The sequence below is a fragment of the Olea europaea genome, chromosome 9 (genome assembly GCF_002742605.1).
Source record: "Olea europaea var. sylvestris chromosome 9, O_europaea_v1, whole genome shotgun sequence".
Classification (NCBI taxonomy): domain Eukaryota; kingdom Viridiplantae; phylum Streptophyta; class Magnoliopsida; order Lamiales; family Oleaceae; genus Olea; species Olea europaea.
In genome coordinates, this window is record NC_036245.1 from 12,916,237 (window position 1) to 12,936,184 (window position 19,948).

Genomic DNA, 19,948 nt, shown 5'->3' on the forward strand with positions numbered 1-19,948 from the left:
ATATTATTAATTTTTTAATATTCGTTCTTTTATTTCTTTGAGTAGTTCTTTAATTATTGTTAATGCTATTATTTTTAATTTATTATGAATATGTTTTAAGAATATATAACTTCATTTTTCTTCGTCTAAATGTTAATAATTATTTATTTTTCTTATTTTAATTTCCATAATCTCTATGACTCTGATACCAATTAGTGGTGCTACTTTGAACAAAAATAAAATAAATCATATAAATTTAAAAACTATAAATAATAAATCTATTAAAATTCAAGTAATATTTAATTTTTAGGATTAAAATGAAAGATTCCTATATTATAATGACTTATTATGCAATATTTAAAAGAAGGGATATTTTAGATGGATAAATTAGTCAAAATTTATTTTAGAAAAATGGCCTCTTTATTTAGCTAATTTCTATGCAATTCCCAAATTGGATGGGTTGACGAAGCTAATTTTCCAATTTTAAAAGCACCTCCGTGTTCCACACCCTATCACGAGGTTCAGAACCCTATCTATATCAGCACTCTGTTCGTCTGTTTACTGAGTGATTGAATTAGATCTCTGAGTTTTTGGCATATATTTGTTGCATGTTTTATATCAAGGCAAGAATTGGCTTTTGATACAAAGAAAAAATAAGAAATGGCGGCTGGAACGACCAGAAAAATATCAGCGGCCTCAGCAAGGGCTCACACAAGAAAACCAAAGCAAAAGGCTTCCGGTGCAGGATTTTCAGGTGGGCTTTGCTTATTTTTTCTTTTTCGTTTTATAAAATTTCTTTCTGTACTCTGACTTTTCTCGATTCGGTGAATACACAGTCAGTTGTTATGGTATCGAATGCTGAGGAGTAGGAGGGTGGGTAAAAGTTTTTTTTGCGAATTTTGTTTTGTAAAATTGGTGCTTTGAATTAATGACCTGTAATTAAGAAAACTTATGAGTGGATGTGAAGTGATTGAAACTAGCTTTTCTTCATATTTTTTGAACTGATGATGCACATTTAAGTCAAAATTCATTTGACTTACACATAAACATAAAAAACCACTATCTTTACATAAAATTTCAAGATATTTTGTCGAATCGCGTCATGATCAGATTTCAGAGAATTTTCTGAATGAGATCCTGCTCGACTAGATTTATCGGCTATATTAATTTCCATCTTATTGTGCTAGGATTGTTATTTACTTGTGAAGTCCACGGTTCAGTATTTCATTTTATTTTGAAGCAAAGGTTTTTGTTTCCCAAATAAAATTTGAGTAGCTTTCAATTTGGGTTTAAAGTTTAGAGTGATTAAGTACAAGTGTGCATTAAGATACTCTGTGCCTGGTAAAATAAGCGATATTGCTGAAAATCGAAATATCTAGCTTCTTGGGTAAAGTTGTCTTTTTGATGTGTGGCTATCAAAAAGTTTGATGCAAAAAATTATCGAAAGTGCATGGTTTAATAGTGCTTAATTATTGAATCATCCTCTAATCATCCCAATGAAAATACCTTTCCAATTCACACATAATTTTGGACCCAGCTTCTTTATCAATTTTCTGTTGGAACTAAAACATTTCAGGGGTGTTCAAGAAAATTCTATTGGTTTCTTTCATCGGGTTTTTGGCATGGGCTTATCAGGCAACTCGGCCTCCTCTTCCCAAAAAATGTGGCTCGCCAGATGGACCTCCCATTACAGCATCCAGAATACAACTTAATGATGGGAGACACTTGGCTTACAAAGAATATGGTGTCCCAAAGGATAAGGCGAAGTATAAAATAATCTTTGTCCATGGCTTTGATAATTGCAGACTTAGTGTTTCTGCTATAACCTCATATATCTCCCCGGTAACAACGTTTTTCTTGCATGGCTTGGTAGATTTCTGAGTATCTATGTATAGTATATAAAATATTATGTGGACTGTACTTTTGTTGATATTCGTGCAGGATCTTGTTGAAAGTCAAGGAATCTATGTTGTTTCATTTGACAGACCAGGTTATGCAGAAAGTGATCCTAACCCGAAACAAACAGTTAGGAGTACCGCTTTTGACATTGAGGAGCTTGCAGATAAGTTGGGCTTGGGATCCAAATTCTATATTGTTGGATTTTCTATGGGAGGACAGGTGGTATGGACCTGCCTCAAGTATATTCCTCACAGGTATAGTACTCTCCATTTTATATATATATTGGGGTTTCACAAAAGTGTAGAGCATATTTGGCTAAGATTAAAAACAAATAAACATTACTTTTTCTTTGCGAACATGTTTGGATATGTTACTTTTCTTACTTTCAACTAAAATGAAGTTTTGGCATGTTACTTTTAACTTCTCGGTAACATATTGAGCTAAAGAAATTTTCTTGTAAGTTACTTTTTCTTTCCGAACATGTTTGGATATGTTACTATTTTCTTACTTTGTAGAAAAGTTACTTATTTTGTAAGCAACTCTTACCTTGTTGTGAAAATAAGTAGTGATTACCAACTTCAACTAATAAAAAGAATTATTTATATAGAACTTAATTACAAGTAATTTCTTTAAGCTAAGCCAAACATGTTAGGAAAATAGTGAAACTATTTTATATGCAACGTCACTTAACGTGGTCACGCTTTTTTTCAAGTGAGAGCCTTTATTTTTATCCATCTCATATAAGACTGTGTTTTGAACAGATTGGCAGGAGCAGCGCTGTTGGCACCAGTCATCAATTATTGGTGGCCTGGTTTACCTTCAAACTTGTCCAAAGAAGCCTATGATCAGCAGCTTCCACAAGATCGATGGGCTCTCCGTGTTTCTCACCACATGCCATGGCTTACCCACTGGTGGAACACTCAAAAATTATTTCCGCGTCTTAGTCTTGTAGATCACAACCCAGCAGTTTTCTCCCACCAGGACAGAGAACTTATGCCTAGGATTCAATCTATGGTGGGGGAGTATCAGGTAATTGTGATGTATATTCTTTCATGCATACTGTGTGGCTAAATAATGATGAACAGCATGTTAATTCCCCAATCATTTTTACATCTAAATAAATGTATTTGAATGTAATTAACAAAAGAAATCATATTTAATGGTTATCTACCGGAAAGTATTTCTGCTCAAATAAAGTTGATTTTGAAGTCTTTACATTTATTCTATGAATATGTCTAAATGTATTATTGAAATTATTAGAAACTGTTTATCATACCTGTGTATTAAAGCGTTAGCTGTTAGTTATTGTGAGATATTTTGTAAAAGCAATTAGAAGTATGGGTATTAAACTCAAAATAACATGTAATCTGTCAAACTAGAGAAATATATCCACATTACATATAAATCACAAGTATTACTTTTATTTGACAGTTGAATGCATGTCATAAAGCAGAATAGTTATCATCATACATCTTTCCTATGTCTGCAAATTTTCAAAATATTATTGTTCACTTTTTTGGAAATTTCATTGTTCCAGATGAGTTAATCTGCGGATTTATTTGGACTTGCTATTTTGTAAGAATATGATTGTATTGCATAATCAAATGTGCATCCTAGGATAAAATACTTGAATTACAGTATACACAAGAGTATCACTGTATCAGCTACACGACATGATACGTCTCTACTATAAATTTGACACTAAATTTTGCAACGAGTATCATAAGATATTCGAAATGGATTTTGACTCCTTGGCCCCTGTATCATACATGAATATAGCAAATTCTATCTCAGAAGAAATTATAATTCTTGCTTGTGTTTTACTTTTCTCTTCGTTCTTCTTCATTGAAAGAATAGTTTGCAGTCTGATGTGGAAGTAATTATTGGCTACTTCTTTTCTAGTCTGTGCTGCATTGTAGGTAAAATGACAGGTGCAGAAACCTAGAATGGCATTTGTACGAGGGAATGGGCTGAGAATGAATTGTAAATTTGGATTGCTGAATTTGTTCCCAGTCTCTTTTTTTGTACAATAGATTCCCACAAACATCTTTCCCATAGGACTTCCCATTGTCAAAGTCACATGATTCCCCACTCCTCTACGTCCTATTAACCCACCAAAAAAAAGGGGATTAGGCCAGCCATTCCCTGATACCCAAAGTACCCCCAAACAAAACCAAAAATGACAGTGGTGTGCTTTTCTGCCACTGTTTTCCTCACTTACCGCCTTTGCTCTTTACAGTGGCAACAATCCTCTGCCATTGTTATCCTCACTAACAGCCTTTGCTCTTTACATAGAATTAGCGAGAGGTGTAGCCCACAGCATAAAAAATGGCATTGAAATCATAATAAATGCAAGAAACCTTCTTGTCAAAAGGCGAGGTCTTTTTAACCAAATGACGATCACATGTTTTCCTTGAGAATTTTGCATGTGCATTGAATATGTAGCTACATTTCGATTCTACGATTCCATTTTCTCCGTAAGACCCAAAAAAGACAATTTAACTTGCATTCAAGTCGTTTTCCTTGGCAACTTTCTTGTTCAATTTAACTCGTGCCATTTTCTTTTCGAAAACTAACATTTTCCTTGTGAATTTTTACTTTTGTGACATGGCCAGGCACAGATTAGACAGCAAGGAGATTTTGTATCCCTTCATCGAGATTTGATGATTGGATTTGGGACCTGGGAATTTGATCCTACGGATCTGGAGAACCCCTTTTTAGAAAGTGAAGGTTCGATTCACTTATGGCAGGGTGATGAAGATAAACTTGTCCCTGTTAAACCACAACGTTACATTGTCCAGAAGCTGCCATGGATTCAGTATCATGAGCTACCCGGCGCTGGACACATGTTTCCATATGCTGATGGAATGGCAGACTCGATCATCAAAACACTTTTAGGCGCTGCATAGACGCGTCTTCTGCAGAGATGTTGGGTCTACACTTGTTCTAGTGCATCATTACCTCGGGATTTGAAATCTCGTATGTTGTGACAATTTTTGTTTGAGACATGATGTTATATATGAGCTACAATTTTCATTTGAATTGATCAGTAATGGAAGTGAAGGTGACTGCCCTGGTCAGTCTCTATCTAGCCTATTCAGGATAGGCCTATTGGCCATCAAGCGTAACATGCTTAACAATTACAAAGCTCGACTCGACTCAACACAAGTTCATAAGAAGATCATCTCTAATCCTTTTACAAGTTTAAGCTCCTCTTTTTGATCTCCATTTTTGAAACTTTATTTTCTTTTCAAATTCAATTTAACTACACATTTTATAGGATTCATAACTTTTATTAACTTTTCATTTCATTCACTCTTACCAATAATGATTAAAAATAATCTGAATAGGAATTTAGTCGACATATCATTAAAATGTTTTTAATAATTGTAAATCCTCAATTACTGTGACCTCAACATATTTTTTGCATAATAAGTAACAGTTTGGTTAAACTTATTATGGGACCATGGAAATTATGTCGAACGTTGAAAACTAATCCAATCTAACCCACATACATAAAAATTAAATTTATAGTAAATTTAGATAAAAAAAAAAAAATGATGATACTACAATTGAAAATTTTATAAACGTTATAAGTTTCGAAAAATATATTATTAAAAATGAATTTGGAGATAAAATTGAATCAAATAGGGACTAAATCAAACAGAAATTAGTATCTTTTTTGAAAAATATATGATTAAAAAGTAGAGAAAAGTTATTCGACCCAGAAGGCCAAGAAAAGCCAAGAGAGTACAAGTCTCAGTTCGAATTATATAAGAAAAATGAAAAATAAAGGTACAACTCTGTCTTCCATGTGAGGCCCGGCCCTTTCGAATAGATCCCACACGTGAGTTTTATCTGCATGGAAATGCAGCAGAGGACAGGTGTGAACCTCAGAAGAGCCGAGGCCTGCATTAGAAGCCATGGTGAAGACACGAGTCCATGATGTGTCAATCCCATGCAAATATCATTCTTCAATTCCTTTTCTTTTGTTAGTATGGGAAGTACCTAAATTTTTTCCTTAAAATTTTGGTTTTTTTTTTTTTTTACCTCTCTTGGGCCCACCATTAACCCCAACCCTACGCACCCCCCATCCCAGCCAAGATCATCGTCCGCCCGAAGTTCATTTGCAAGATTTGTGTTCAGAGTTTAGCAATAAAACCCATCATCTTCTTCTTCTTCTTCTTCTTCTTCTCAATTTTCTGTATCAAGATATAGCTATAGCCTATACATACATGTATATCTGCATGTGAATGTATTAGGGTTCTTCATCAGTTGTATCTATCTTTTACTTTTCTTCTGTACTGAGTCTAGTCCGCAGCTTGCTTTGAGGATTTGTTACCTGCTCTGGTGAACCCTAGGAAGGTATTTTTCACAATTTCATAGCAATCCATCCCGACCATCCGTATAATTTTTAGTACAAGGTACTATACAGTATAATAAACAAGATTTTAAATTTTTAACACTATTTTTCTTCGTTAATATTGTCATCTAGTAAGGTCCAAATTGTACTTACACAAGTTTTTGTTCTTGTATTTTGTATAGTGCATTTCTCGAAATTTTTGGCAAGTTTATTGTCTGAAATTATCAATGACGAATTTGGTTGATTTATATTTATGTATTTCTCCAAGAATAATGTATATCACGATGGAATAAATTCTTGGTAAATCATAAATTTTGGAATAAATATTACAACAAGAATTATCTCCTAACCACCGGTGCTTAGGAGATCATTCCCATATATTACAATTAGATCAACTCTAGCATATTATGAGGTTGAGACAATTGAAAATTGGACAGATTTGTATGAATCAAAAGCCAAAGTTCATCCGATGATTTGGAGATTATCGTTGATCTATGGGATGACATGTTACATAAAAATAAAATAAAATAAAATAGTTTAAAGAAGTTGCGCAGGAGAACTTTCGTTCTCGACATTCTTCATTCCCTCTTTGCCAATCAAGCCGAATTTAGTCATTGTTTTTGCACTTGGAATTTAAATTTATTTGGATACTGATCAGATAGGACATATCGCTGACTTATGATTGACTTTATTTGGTTCTTACAGATATTATTTTTCTTAGGAGGAAGTACGAACTTCAACTGGTTTACTAGCTTCTTATTTTTATCTGAATTCCTTCAAAATGAAAATCTGAAATTTTTCAGCAAAAAACTTAGATATTGCCAGACTAATGGTTTACTCTGTTAGTAAACGGAGTTGTTTCGTGTTTATAATTTTTCCAGCTTATGGTATGATTCTGTTCCTTACTTCCATTTATATGCATGAATCATAGATTGGCATAGCTAAGACTCGTAATACGAGAAACAGAATATAATCGATGTAAAATTGAATTTATTTTCATCCAAATCTTAAGCACAGAGATATATAGAAGAATTCTGATACCGAAAACTCAAATTGGTCACCGCAGATTCTGACATCATGTCCCCAGGAGAGGTGGAATTGCAATTACAATCAAGTGAACAGCAGTCAAAGAACCAGCCCTCTCCATCACTAGGCAGACAATCATCTATATACTCGCTCACCCTCGATGAGTTTCAACACACTCTTTGTGAAAGTGGCAAGAACTTTGGATCCATGAATATGGATGAATTTCTCAACAGCATATGGACTGCCGAAGAAAATCAAGTGCAAGTAAATGAGCATTTGGACACTGGAACCAGTGTCCATGCGGCACAATCTTTCCTACGTGAAAGTAATAATAATCCGACAGATAAGGGCATAGCTAAGCAACACAGCTTATCGAGACAAGGCTCTCTCACTATTCCAGAGCCTTTGTGCAGGAAAACAGTGGATGAAGTGTGGTCTGAAATTTATAACACACAACAACAGAACAATAGTGAGCAGCAAGATATTCAGAATCCCAATTCTACTCAGCAACAGCCCACGTTTGGAGAGATGACATTAGAAGATTTCTTGGTTAAAGCCGGTGTTGTACGGGAACAGGATCAGCTTACTGCACCACCTCAGCAGCAGCCATATGGAATTTACCTGAATAGCAACAATCATAAAGTTGGATCAACTTTTGCTGCTAGGCCTACAAGGAATGTTGGTCGTGGTGCTGTTGCTGATGTTGCAACTTATCAAGCGCTTCCACAGAGTAACATCGGGGAGGTGGCAGGCTTCCCCGGGGAGATGAAAACAGGTCCTGGTTATGCACAGCTACCATCGGCAGTCTACAGCGGGAGCATGGGAAATGGCAGTGGAGTAGGATACCGGCAAAAGCAGGGCCTTGGGATGGGTTCACCTGTGAGTCCGGTTTTCATCTGAAGGATTATTTACTAATCAGATAGATAGTGGGAATCCGTACAGATTGGATACGGTTGGTGTGAGAGGAGGGCGGAAGATGACCATAGATGGTCCGGTTGAGAAGGTGGTGGAGAGGCGACAACGAAGGATGATAAAAAATCGTGAGTCCGCTGCACGATCTAGAGCAAGGAAGCAGGTATTCATCTTCTTCAGCGTGCTATTCTCTCTAACTCACCAGCATATGGAAGTATTAGACACAGTTGATAAGGTTTCCATAATTCGCTTGGTAGTTGACATTTGACAATTTCCTATTTCATGTTTATGTTGTTTTGGCAGGCCTACACTGTTGAATTGGAAGCCGAATTGAACCAGTTGAAAGAAGAGAACACACACCTAAAGATGGGTCTGGTAATCAAATATTTCAGAGTAGGCTTATGGAGATATTATAAAGTTAATTTAAACTCAATTCCACAAGCCTTTTCATTTTAATCCATCTTGGATTAGTTTCATTTGACATAATATGCTTACTTTTGGACCCCGGTTAATCACTGTTAAAGTTTATACTCTCAACAGGCTGAGCTAGAGATGAAAAGAAAACAGCAGGTAAATGATCTTACTGAAGTGTACTTTTTTTGTGTATTCTTAAATTGCTGCTATGAGATAAAATAAATTCGTTCCACCCTATTAGTTTAGAATCATGCTTGTTGTACAATGATTTTTACAACAAGTTTGACAACATGCTACGTGACAGGTTATCATTGGACAGTTTGTCTTTCCCATCAACACTTTTTTGACACCTACACCATGTCAAGCATGTTGTACAAATCTATTGTACAAATGGCTTATTCTATTAGTTTAAGCCTTTAGACGAGAAGATTCAACCTAGAATAGCTTAACACATTCTCTCTCCCGTGAGGATAAACGGATTTTGCAAAGGCTGTCAACATGTGTCAACTCGAGTTCTGAGTTTTGACAATGATTACTGAAGTCCCATTTCTGATTTAACATTTTTGTTCTTCTGCAACTTTGTACACAGTTCTTTGATGAAGCAAGAATGAAAGCACAGGTCCAAACCAAGGGCCACAAAGCTAACGAGAAATTAAGGGCATTTAGAAGAACACTGAGTTGCCATTATTGAAGCAAATCTGTCGAGTCTGCATCAGAAACTAAGTACTCGATGCAAAGGAAGTTTAGGGAACAACCTAGAAACTCATCACTGCTTATTTTTGATAAATGGAGTAGTTTTCAATAATCGAGTCGTGATATAGTAAGTCTTCTAGTAATAATTGGAATAACATTTGGTTTTCAGTAATGTTGTGTGATTCAGTATGTTGCAAGCATTGCTCATTTTTAGTTTCTGCTAGGACTTGAAATTTGGCTGAATTCTGGAGGAACAATACAGGTAAGAGAGCTTTAAAGGGAGTCTATAGTAGCAGTAAACACTCTTGTTTTCAATGTGCTCTAGGAAGGCCATCCATGGAGAAACAGAGCAACTATTAGGTGTGTGACTTATTTGGAAAACTCAAAAAGCAGGTTTTAATAAAATGGAGAACCCACAAAAAGGACTGTTGGGATCTACAAAATGAGTGGAGGAATAATGGGTTCAATGTAACGTGGATTTTCATTGTCGATTTTGACATCATCTTTTTAAGCTTTTCTAAATAAACACTTAGTTCAGAGTCAAATTAGATCTACCTTCTCTCGTGCCACACGAATCTATAGATTATAGCTACATACACTGGACTATCATTACAGTCCAAACCACTATGCTATATGTTAATTTGTTGGTCTACTTTCTTATAATGTTCTAACAAATGGCATTAATATTCTAGAAAGGGAGCTTCCTTTGCAAGATATGTGCTGATGACTTGAGCGGTTATTTTCTCAATTACTTCTCAATAGGTGTCACTAAAATTTATCGTCAATCAACATCTACTTCAACTTGTTTTCTTGCAATACAACACAATCTTACCGAGGAATCCGTAAAATTATTTACAACAATGATCCAGTATTGTTACCTGGAATTGGTCATATGCAGAAAGAAAGGCTCTGACGGTTTACATGGTATTGTGCAACTCTCACGGCTTCTGTGCATTTAATTCCTCCTGAAGGCCCATTCCTGGTGCCATAACAAATGAGTCCTTTCTGTGCCGTATGGATCAATATTTCCTCCTAGTGAATATCTGAAGAAAACAGAAAGCTTGGAACCAAGGGAAAAGGACCGATGCTAAATTCCATCACCCAAATCTTGTCCATCAGCGTCCATAAACCCATCGATATTTCTGATTTAAAATTTATGGTAAATAAAGGCACTCTGCTTCCGGTATATACCATTAAGCCGTACCTTTTAGAATCACTTCTTCTGTCTCCAAATCAAATGGGAGAATCGGTTTGTTGTTCCAGACCGAAGAAAGCAACCAAAGAATAGTTCCATTCATGCATAGAGGATGCTTATCACCACGGGAAAAACTTTGACCACCCCATCCTACGTGTTGTGACCACCTAATGGGGAGCCACCACCTCATCGGGTGGCCCAGTGGCTCCCTGTTTGGCGGTGGCATCACATAGGACGATATGACTGTGCCACCAAAGTTTTTCTCAGCACCACAGACAATCACCTATTCTTATCCAAGAACCAGCAATTACATCCTCGCCATCTCTACATGTAAAAGCTTGACATCCCATACGGCCCCATCAGCGCAGAAGCGTTGATCAAATAAATGCACAAATTTGTATTTACTTGAACTGAGAAGGTATCCAAACCTGATATTTTCAATGATTTAGTATTAGAATAATATGGAACACGTACAACTTCATCGAAGCTCAGGTTACGAACACATAAAGATAGTACATGCAGCACAAGATACTAATCTGACCACGAGAAATGAATGTATGAACAAGTCCATCAAAAACTTCTTTGAATTTATCTGTAACGTTTCCATCCAAGTCTACAGAGGTCAGTTCAATGATTGATTTACTTATTACTCACTTCTCCGTTTTCATCTGAAACATATCTTTGGATTAGTAAGAGGGGTTCTGCTTTGACCATTTGATGTGTTGTGCAGCAAATTCCTCATCCCAAGTTATTAATTCATCATTCTTTTGGAATGCACCTGAACATGCACAGAACCTTGGCAAGAAGTCTCGAGCGTATTTCAATGATCAGAAAACATCAGAAATCACTAACTCCTTTCATTTCCACCATATTGTTACACCTCTTCTGTCCCCTTGATATGGTGGTTTCTGATCAATATCCTGAATGCTGATATAATCCATTGGATCAATCGCCATACTGTCAAGAGGTACTATTGAAATTCGAAGAACTCTTGCTAAAACTTCCTGTGATGTAGAACTTTCAATAAAATAGAAAAAGAATGTCTGCAAGTAATAAAGTTGAGTAGGCAAGAGAATAGTAAGACACAAAACATGATTAAGTAAACTTAAGAACTGTAACTGTAACTGTAAAAAAAAGTGAACAAAGTACGATAATTTCCCTGAGGCAATTTTTTTGTGCCTCAACCAGGCTGCATCTAAAAGCACCATTCAAAACGTTGATTGCTAAATATATTGTATTAATAAGTTCCAACGTGGTATACCAAATATGTTCAATATTTGAGGATAATATAACGCCATTTTGATAAAGACTGAAGAATTGATCGTTGTTCCTGAAGAAACAGTGAACAAATGAAATCAAGTATAACACCAAGCAAATAGATGGACATTCTCAAAGTATAAAGAACTGTTATAACGCCATTCACCTGAGTTGACAACTGAATTTATGCAAATTTCTGCTCGCTATAGTTGACAAGAAACAGACCTTAATTATACGTTGAAATGGAAAATGAAAAAAAAGAACAGTAACAGAATATGAAGAAATTCTAATCACTTGTTACACAATTCATTTGAAGGAAACAACATTGATGTTACAACCAACTTAAGGTTTTGACATTTTTCGAACAATCCATTCAATCTCTTCACGAACTATTGTAAACAGTTACATGTTTTTCAATACTTCAATGGCACTAGATTAAATATTTGAGCTTCATTGCACTTAATTTGCCACAAAACAGTGACATAATAATCCATCCATTAACAATATGGTTGCTGGTCTGAGTAGAGAAACCGTTATCAATTGATACTTGATAGTGATGTAATTAAATTACTTCTCAACATGAAAAGATTGGTGGCCTCTTTTCTTCAAACAAAAGACTCTCTTTGAATATTCAAATTGTGCTTCATTATAACAACTTCATCCAACATAAAGAAGAGAAAACCACTTATATTTCAAGACTTTAAAACACTTGATGAATGCTAAACTAAGGTAAAAACTGAGAAAAAATATGAGTTAATAAATCCAGGTCATTAAGCATGCATACAGTATCTTTGACTTGCAAGGAGTTGGAGCAACTCATATGATAAAAGTTTATATTTCCTGCCAGGCAACAGAAAACTAATAAAAGTCAGCAGAGCCAATAACCTAAGTAGAATTGTAGACTCAGAAAAATCCTTTACAAACATAGTGGATATAGATCTTGGACTAACAAATATTGATTGGTAATTGGCAAGTATGAAACTTGATAAGCCTCCTAAATCTATTTGGTTCATTATCACAAATGCTGAAACAAATTATAATTAAAGGTCAGACTAGCGAAACAACCCTATTGCTTTAGAGATTGATATAATAAAATCCTTTAGAGACAATAGATCGATCCACATGTCAAGAAAGTGGACCCGAGATGATAGCCATTATGCCAAGACAGATTATTTGAATCAATAGATGGAAAAATCTAGAAGTCCTACATTAGTTGAGGACCTTTACATTTAATTAAGCCTTCAAGCGCAATAATTAGTACCTCTATTTGAGCAATGCCAAGTTTAATATCATGACGAGAGTCATATAAACGTCTCAACCTTTTGATGTTCATATCATTTGATTCTGAATATATAATTTTTGATTTCTATTTTACATTTTCAAAGATCACACATGGTAATATGCCCTTTCTCTACTCATATAACTTCCTCCAATTTGTCTCTCATTTTCCCATCAGTTTTGCATTTCACTATTTAGTTTTCTTCAGTTAAGAATGCAATCGGCGAAAAACCTCACCTGAAGTGCAATATTGAATATAAATATTTAAGTTTGTATGTCTCATATGAAATCAAATACGCACCAAGGTGCAACTAACGCATAAAGAACGATCAATCATATAATCATGTATATCATCCCAAAGTCAGAAAAAAGGCTCGGTCACTGCATCCAAAAATGAAGTAATTGAATAACAAACCCTCATAAACTCATATATCATCTTAATATTCTTCTATGTTCACTCAGAGGCCCTGTAGTTCATCTTCACTACGTTTCAGGTATTCTACTGAAAAGATGGAAAAATCATTCGCTCATTTTAAAACAGTATCCATTCACTTTTAACATGGTGCATGTGTAGGCATCTTTCCCCTCTTTGCACAAAACAAGCACTGCCTCCCTTTGAGAGTCTCAGAAAAGGATTAATATTTTCACATTAACAAAATTATTTTTCTTGAATTGATTTTGGAGATTTGAAGACACCAATCATCCATAAATTGTCCCATCTTAAAGTCCATGGGGTACAGTTATAATCCAGTGTGTAGACAGTATCCTCTTTTATTCATTGTTATTCAATTACTAGTTAAACATTTATAAATTCTCTCCTCTGAATAACTTGGTCCCAACAAGGAATCTAAAACAGGAAATAGGAATGACACCAGCAGTTCTTGAATTCTAATCATTTAGTAGTCGATTCCAGGACTCCAGCTCTATTTTGTTGCTAGATTACAGTCTGCAGAGAAATATATATAACTAAACAGAAGGAATCTAATATTTAGGACCCGTTTGGAATGGCTTTCAAAAGCCAAAAGCTGCTCCGGAGACTAAAAAGCTCCTCTTTTGGACGTGTTCTGGTAATTCTCTAGAAGTGCTCCTGTTAGAACTTTCGAAGGAAGCTGGCTCAAGGTAACTTCCTTAAATTGAGTCTAGTGGGCCCTCAAAGGTGGTGGTTGTAAAAGAAAGCTAAATAGGAGGAGAAGCATGAAAAATATAAGAAACAAGATAAATTGTAGATTGAGAATCCTACCCAACAGAAACAAGAACATAATGCAAACTATAAAAGCCATCAAGAAAAAGAATAAGATATACACAGTATCCAAGCATAAGATGAATTCGTACACAAAGAATATGATTGATGTATAACTGACCAAAATTTATCAGGGAAGGACAACACCAAAGACAGGCAAAGAACCTCCACCGATGGTCATGTAGTTGCTTCTGCTGTACAATATCTATTCATATTCAAACTGAACCTTTACGTGTAGATACTTCCTCATGAGTCTTACAATACATGATGTGAAATAGGCTAGCATATTACATTCTTCATGGGTTTTGGTCTCTGAAACAACCCCATGGATGACCAACTTCTTGAGACGTGGACACCTTTCTAAAACAAATGACATTCTCCAAAACAAATGAACCATGCAATCCATACTGGACTGCAGCTTCTCGTAGATCATAACTCAGGGATAGATTACCTAATAAAGGGAAACAAGAAGAAATAGTCTCTATATCAACAACCTCGTCCTCATCATCAAACACAACACCCCAAAGCCTAAGCTTTTTCAACTTTGATGATCTTGAGATCATATGATGAAACTTTGCCCACATGATCGTGAAATTGCTCACATCCACAACCTCGAGATTTTCAGAACTCTCACCAATATCAAGATGGATGACACTAACATCATCTATCTTCAGGAACCTTAACATCCCCTTGCCAACAAGCTCAAAAACCTCAACTGTACAATCTTTCAAGTGCAACTTCTCCAGGCTATCTGCCTCCAATATGAACTTATCCAAGCTGATTGCTTCAACATAAATATCCTTCAACGAGTTACTGCTAAAATCCATTGTTGCCTGTGGATCTGACATAACAATGTCTAGACTGACAAGGGTCAAGACTTCAACTTTGGGACAGGCCGTCAGAAGAAGACTCAGATCTGAAGCTGATATGCTAACATAGCTCAGGGAAAGAGATCGCAAAAAGGGAAATTTCTGATAACTAGGTTCAACCCCTGTAATAGTATTGTGAGACAAAGTCAACACTTCAAGCTTCTGCCTACCACATTTTGCAAGAATGTTGATGTTAGGGTTTGTCCTTACATTATAATGCAGCTGGCGCAAGGTTTCCCTCATGTACATGAGCCGAGCAATAACCGGGGCAGCAGAGAATTCATCCACATCATCCAAAATTATTGTAAGGCACTGCAGTCCATTGATTTGGAATATCGTTTGAGTAATGAGTATCTCAAGTCTGCTAGTGGAGAAATGAAACAGAGACCAATCATTAGAATTAAATGTGAGAGTATGGAGGTGATTCCTCCATGCTTCTTGCCATTTCCGCCTCAAGCCGTGATAATATGTTCCCAATGACCTCCACTGGAAGATACTCCATAAAACAGCTGAGAGAGAAAGAATTGGAAAATGCTATAGCTCTCCAAATTCAATCAAATCACTGAACATTTTTTAATTCTAAAGCAGAATAGTCCAAATCCAAATAATGATTATCCGGTGATTTCAAGTCTACCGTCTGATTCATTCTCAAGTAATCGATACGAACTTGGGCGATTGATCAAAACCCCAAATAGAAAATAACCAAAACTCTGTAACCAAGACTCATATTCTTAAAATATCAATAAATTTTGTAGGAAAGCGCATTTTTTTATTAGCCGTTTATAAAAATGACTTCACCAATGATCTCCAAAATCCTGAATTAAAAAAAAAAATAAAGAAAAAAACGCATAAATATAAATACTGCAGTATATAATATCATTACACATACAAAAACAAGAATATCAACGACGATAACAATTAGAAAATGAATATAAAAAAGGATATCTCACCTAATCAATCCAAACCAGAATACGATCGGTAAAGAAAATAAAATCATACATAAATTTTATCCAATATTTAGAGAAACAAAGAGTACAAGGATTAACGAAAGCGATGCCAACGAGTAAACGGGTACAAAGAATGGAATCTGACTCGCTGGAAGGGTCAAGCTTCTGTGTATACACGCAGTGAAGGCGTATGAAGGTGCGTGCAAAAAGTGGTGTATACGTGATGAGAAAAGTGTAAATTTGTGCATTAAAGCTCCATACAACCAATCAAATGGCTAATTGCATCCCCTCGCTTAAAAAGAAGAGAAAATTACCCAATTTCAGGAAATTTTTTGGGCTGGACAAAGCCCTAATTTAAGGAACTTTCTCGAGATGGAGACCAGAGGCCAGATCAACGACAGCAAATGAGAATTAATCATTTCTTGTTAGTCAGTACTTCATCAATCAAAATTGTCGGCGTGTTTTGAACCTACATTTTTGTCATGTTCTTGCTACCGAGGAGATTTTACAAGAAAATGTGACTATCAAAATTATCTATCACCAAAACCCGTCAGTTTGTGTTTGATTACTCTTAACATTCGAGGTTGTCTTATGCAAATTCACCACTACATTAATTTCGTTTCTCAACGTCGATTTTAACAAATCTCAATTGATAATTCCGCGACGTGTTTATTTTACAAGGTGTGGTTTCTTAATAGATTGTCACTGTGACACACGATGAATATATAAAGGGGAAATTACATTTTGGGTCCTTAACTTTTTCAAAATATACAATTTAATCTTGAACCTTCCATTTTTTGCAGAGGAATCCCTAACATTTGGTTAAGAAGGCAACCAAAGGACCTTTGTATTATTTCCATCTGTAATAAATATGAATTATACAAAAATATATGAAAAGTATAATAAATGTACAGTGTGTGAAGATATGCGAAAACGAAGTAAGTTCTCTTCGTGGTAATTATACTTATACTGAAAATATCAATTAGTTAACTAAACTTTAATTTGTTTCAATAAAATTATAACTACATTTCAATTTGATTCAATCGGGTAATTACAATTTACTTTAATTTTAATCAAGGTATTTTCATCTAATTCCGTCATTACTGACTGCCATCATTGTTTTCAACATCAAAGTCACGAAATTAGACAAAATTATCTTAATTAAATCAAATTAAAATTTAGTTACTCAATTGAACATAAATGAAGTATAGTTATCGCCAATGAAATTTATTCATTTAAAAAGTAAACATCATTGGTAAAACTTATTCTTTAAGTTATTAAGACTTGTAATTCTATCTTAAAATGTCAACTTTATTGAAAAGAGTAGGAAAAATGCTTATATGTTGATTAGTATTATACTTAATTAATGTGGAAGTAACCAACGTATGATTTCACTCTTCACATATTGTCGCAAGATAATGGTTCGTGTAAGTACATCAATCTTAAAATTTGAATGCCTATTTGAGTTTTATATGGCCGAATTGCTTAATGAGGTTCCATAGGTTAACTTTATAGAGAGTAGATCAAATCCTTATTGTTTAGAATGTTTTATATTTAACCACATGGAATTTTAGCATATACTTTATGAGATTCGAAATCAACTTTTCAATCACACGTATCATCAAATTTTATCAAAATTTACTAAAGAATTTATTTTTAGCAAAACTAGACAAGGGCTAAATAATATTACAACCATGCTTGGTGTACAATCCATTTTCAACATTGTTGACAACATGTCACATGACATGTTGTTATTGGACAATTTAAAAAATAATTTATCATTCCAACCAACACTTTTTTGGCTCGTACAACATTGTCATACAAATGACATGTAAAACGTGCTTGCATACTTATAACCGAGTTTGAAATATTAAAACTTACTTGAAATTCCAAGAAAAACGAGAAGTTAAATTACTTGCCTTCTTGCCACTTGTTTGCTCATCAAATACTCCTCTTCTAGTTAGAAACTTGATAAAAAAATGAAGGAATTTGACAGCCACAATTCAAGAACCCTATTTGAGATGTTATCTTCGAAAAATCAAGTCTTTTTCCTCATGTATTTTTTTCCATTCCCTTAACCCGAATTTTCTTTTGTTTTGCTTTTAGAAAGATGAATAATGGAAGTTGATGGGAATTATGGGGTGGTGGGGAGGTTAACTTTCAAATTCAATTTTCAACCCCTCCCTCCAAAATTCACTTCCATGCAAACCGGATCGGGTCGGATCAACCCACATGGACAACCCGGCACTATCCATAATGTTAACTATTAAGCACCTTGTGGCATATATGTGCTTGTTTGGTTTCATTATAAGTCGCTAAAATTGTAATATGACACAAATAAATAGTGAACAAGTAAGCAGTTGTTGTGAGTTATAAGAAATGTGTACTTAAAATTAAAATTTGATTTTGACTTTTAAATTACAAGGAAGGCCACTATTACATCTATCCTTGTATTGCCACTGTAGATGTACAGGTAAATATTCTAGGTTATTTTTCTTTTGGTTCAATTTCAATCACTTTAGTTTCTAATTGGAAGCTGTAATGGATTGATAAATATTGTCATAAATTGATGGAATCCCCGATAAGAGTTAGAATGGCAATTCCTGCTCCATGACTACTTGAATTAGGGTATTGAGGTGGGTAGTTGTCAATTTTGAAATTTTCAGCTTTTTCATAAGTAGTGCCATTTTATGCTCCAACTATGAAAATTTGAGTTCTTAAACAAATTTTTTGTACTTTTACCATCTTTGTTCCTTCAAATGTTCAGCCAATTCTCAAAGTCTTAACAATTCAAAGCATGGACCCATTTATGGATCTGCACTCAGAAATTTCAATTCTTAGAGGTGAACAGACCTAGAAAGGATGGCTCGAGTGGAAGTGTGACATGTAGAAAAGAGCTGGAGAAACTCTTTGAGTTTAAACAACAGTAGTGAGGCCAAAAACTTGCTCCTCAAATCCCGCATTCATACGGATTTATTGTACAAGTAATAATTGTGATGATAGAGTTGTCGTTTCACAAGGAATCAGGTTCAATTCTAGTGTATTTGATATATTTAAATTCGTAATTATAACAAAAAGACGATAGGTTGATGTTTATCTATGTTTTGTAACAAAAACTTGTGAAATCAATAAAAAATAGTTTAAAAATCAAGTGTGAGTAAACATATTGGATTTCTGACTCCGCTGATCAATTCTTAGTTCTAATTCTCAACAAGTGATAATTAATTAAATTCATACAATTGTGACAGTCGTTAATTCCACTTTTATTCACTATTCTTTTATAAGATATAATAACAAATGATTGCCACAAGATGACTCTATTTCTGGTCCGAATTCATATGACAAACATGCATTAACATTTGGGATCATCACTCATGATTGTATACGTCATAAATACTATTCCTAATATTTATTGCCCATGTGTTCCATAAACAGTGGTTTATCTACCATGAGTTTTTCAACACTACGAATAAGCAACTTATTACCCTAATGATACGCAAATATTAAAACAATGTAATTATACATATTAATGAAATCATAAAACAATAATTAAGCTAAAATACAAAATCTCGAATTAAAAACTAAGAATCAAAGAGTTTTATCATCCATCCAACACAAAGGATTTTAGCTTAGAATATTAACGTAAGAATTACAAGGAAAATAGAAGAAAGTCATCATCCTAATCATTAAACTATAAAGAACATCTGGAAATCTTCAATTAATGCCTCCAAATCCGGATCTAAGAAACTTTGTTCTTTGATGTAAATTCTCTCTTTCCCTCAAAAAATTGGCTCACAATGGTGATAGATAGGTCTTCCACGTTTTGGATGACATATGGTATAAATAAGGTGTCAAAAGATTGCACAGCAAAAGTTT

At 34.7% G+C, this 19,948-nt stretch overlaps 1 protein-coding gene and 2 pseudogenes across 1 annotated transcript; 2 read left to right on the forward strand and 1 right to left on the reverse strand.

The window, feature by feature from the left end:
* Window positions 1–401: 401 nt before the first annotated feature.
* Window positions 402–4,972, forward strand: LOC111399712. The gene is made up of 5 exons (XM_023027175.1): window positions 402–733; window positions 1,556–1,821; window positions 1,921–2,132; window positions 2,640–2,907; window positions 4,494–4,972. Exons 1-5 carry the CDS (start codon window positions 640–642, stop codon window positions 4,785–4,787), a joined length of 1,134 nt encoding a protein of 377 aa, XP_022882943.1. The 5' UTR covers window positions 402–639; the 3' UTR covers window positions 4,788–4,972.
* Window positions 4,973–6,234: 1,262 nt separating this feature from the next.
* Window positions 6,235–11,606, forward strand: LOC111399713 (annotated as a pseudogene).
* On the reverse strand, window positions 10,050–16,729 carry LOC111399714 (annotated as a pseudogene).
* Between the last annotated feature and the right edge of the window lie 3,219 nt (window positions 16,730–19,948).

Coding starts and splice junctions, on each gene's coding strand:
- LOC111399712 (XM_023027175.1), top strand. CDS start 640: ATGGCGGCTGGAACGACCAGAAAAATATCAGCGGCCTCAGCAAGGGCT. Junction 2,133..2,639: donor CTCAAGTATATTCCTCACAG/GTATAGTACTCT, acceptor TGTTTTGAACAG/ATTGGCAGGAGCAGCGCTGT. Junction 2,908..4,493: donor CTATGGTGGGGGAGTATCAG/GTAATTGTGATG, acceptor TGACATGGCCAG/GCACAGATTAGACAGCAAGG.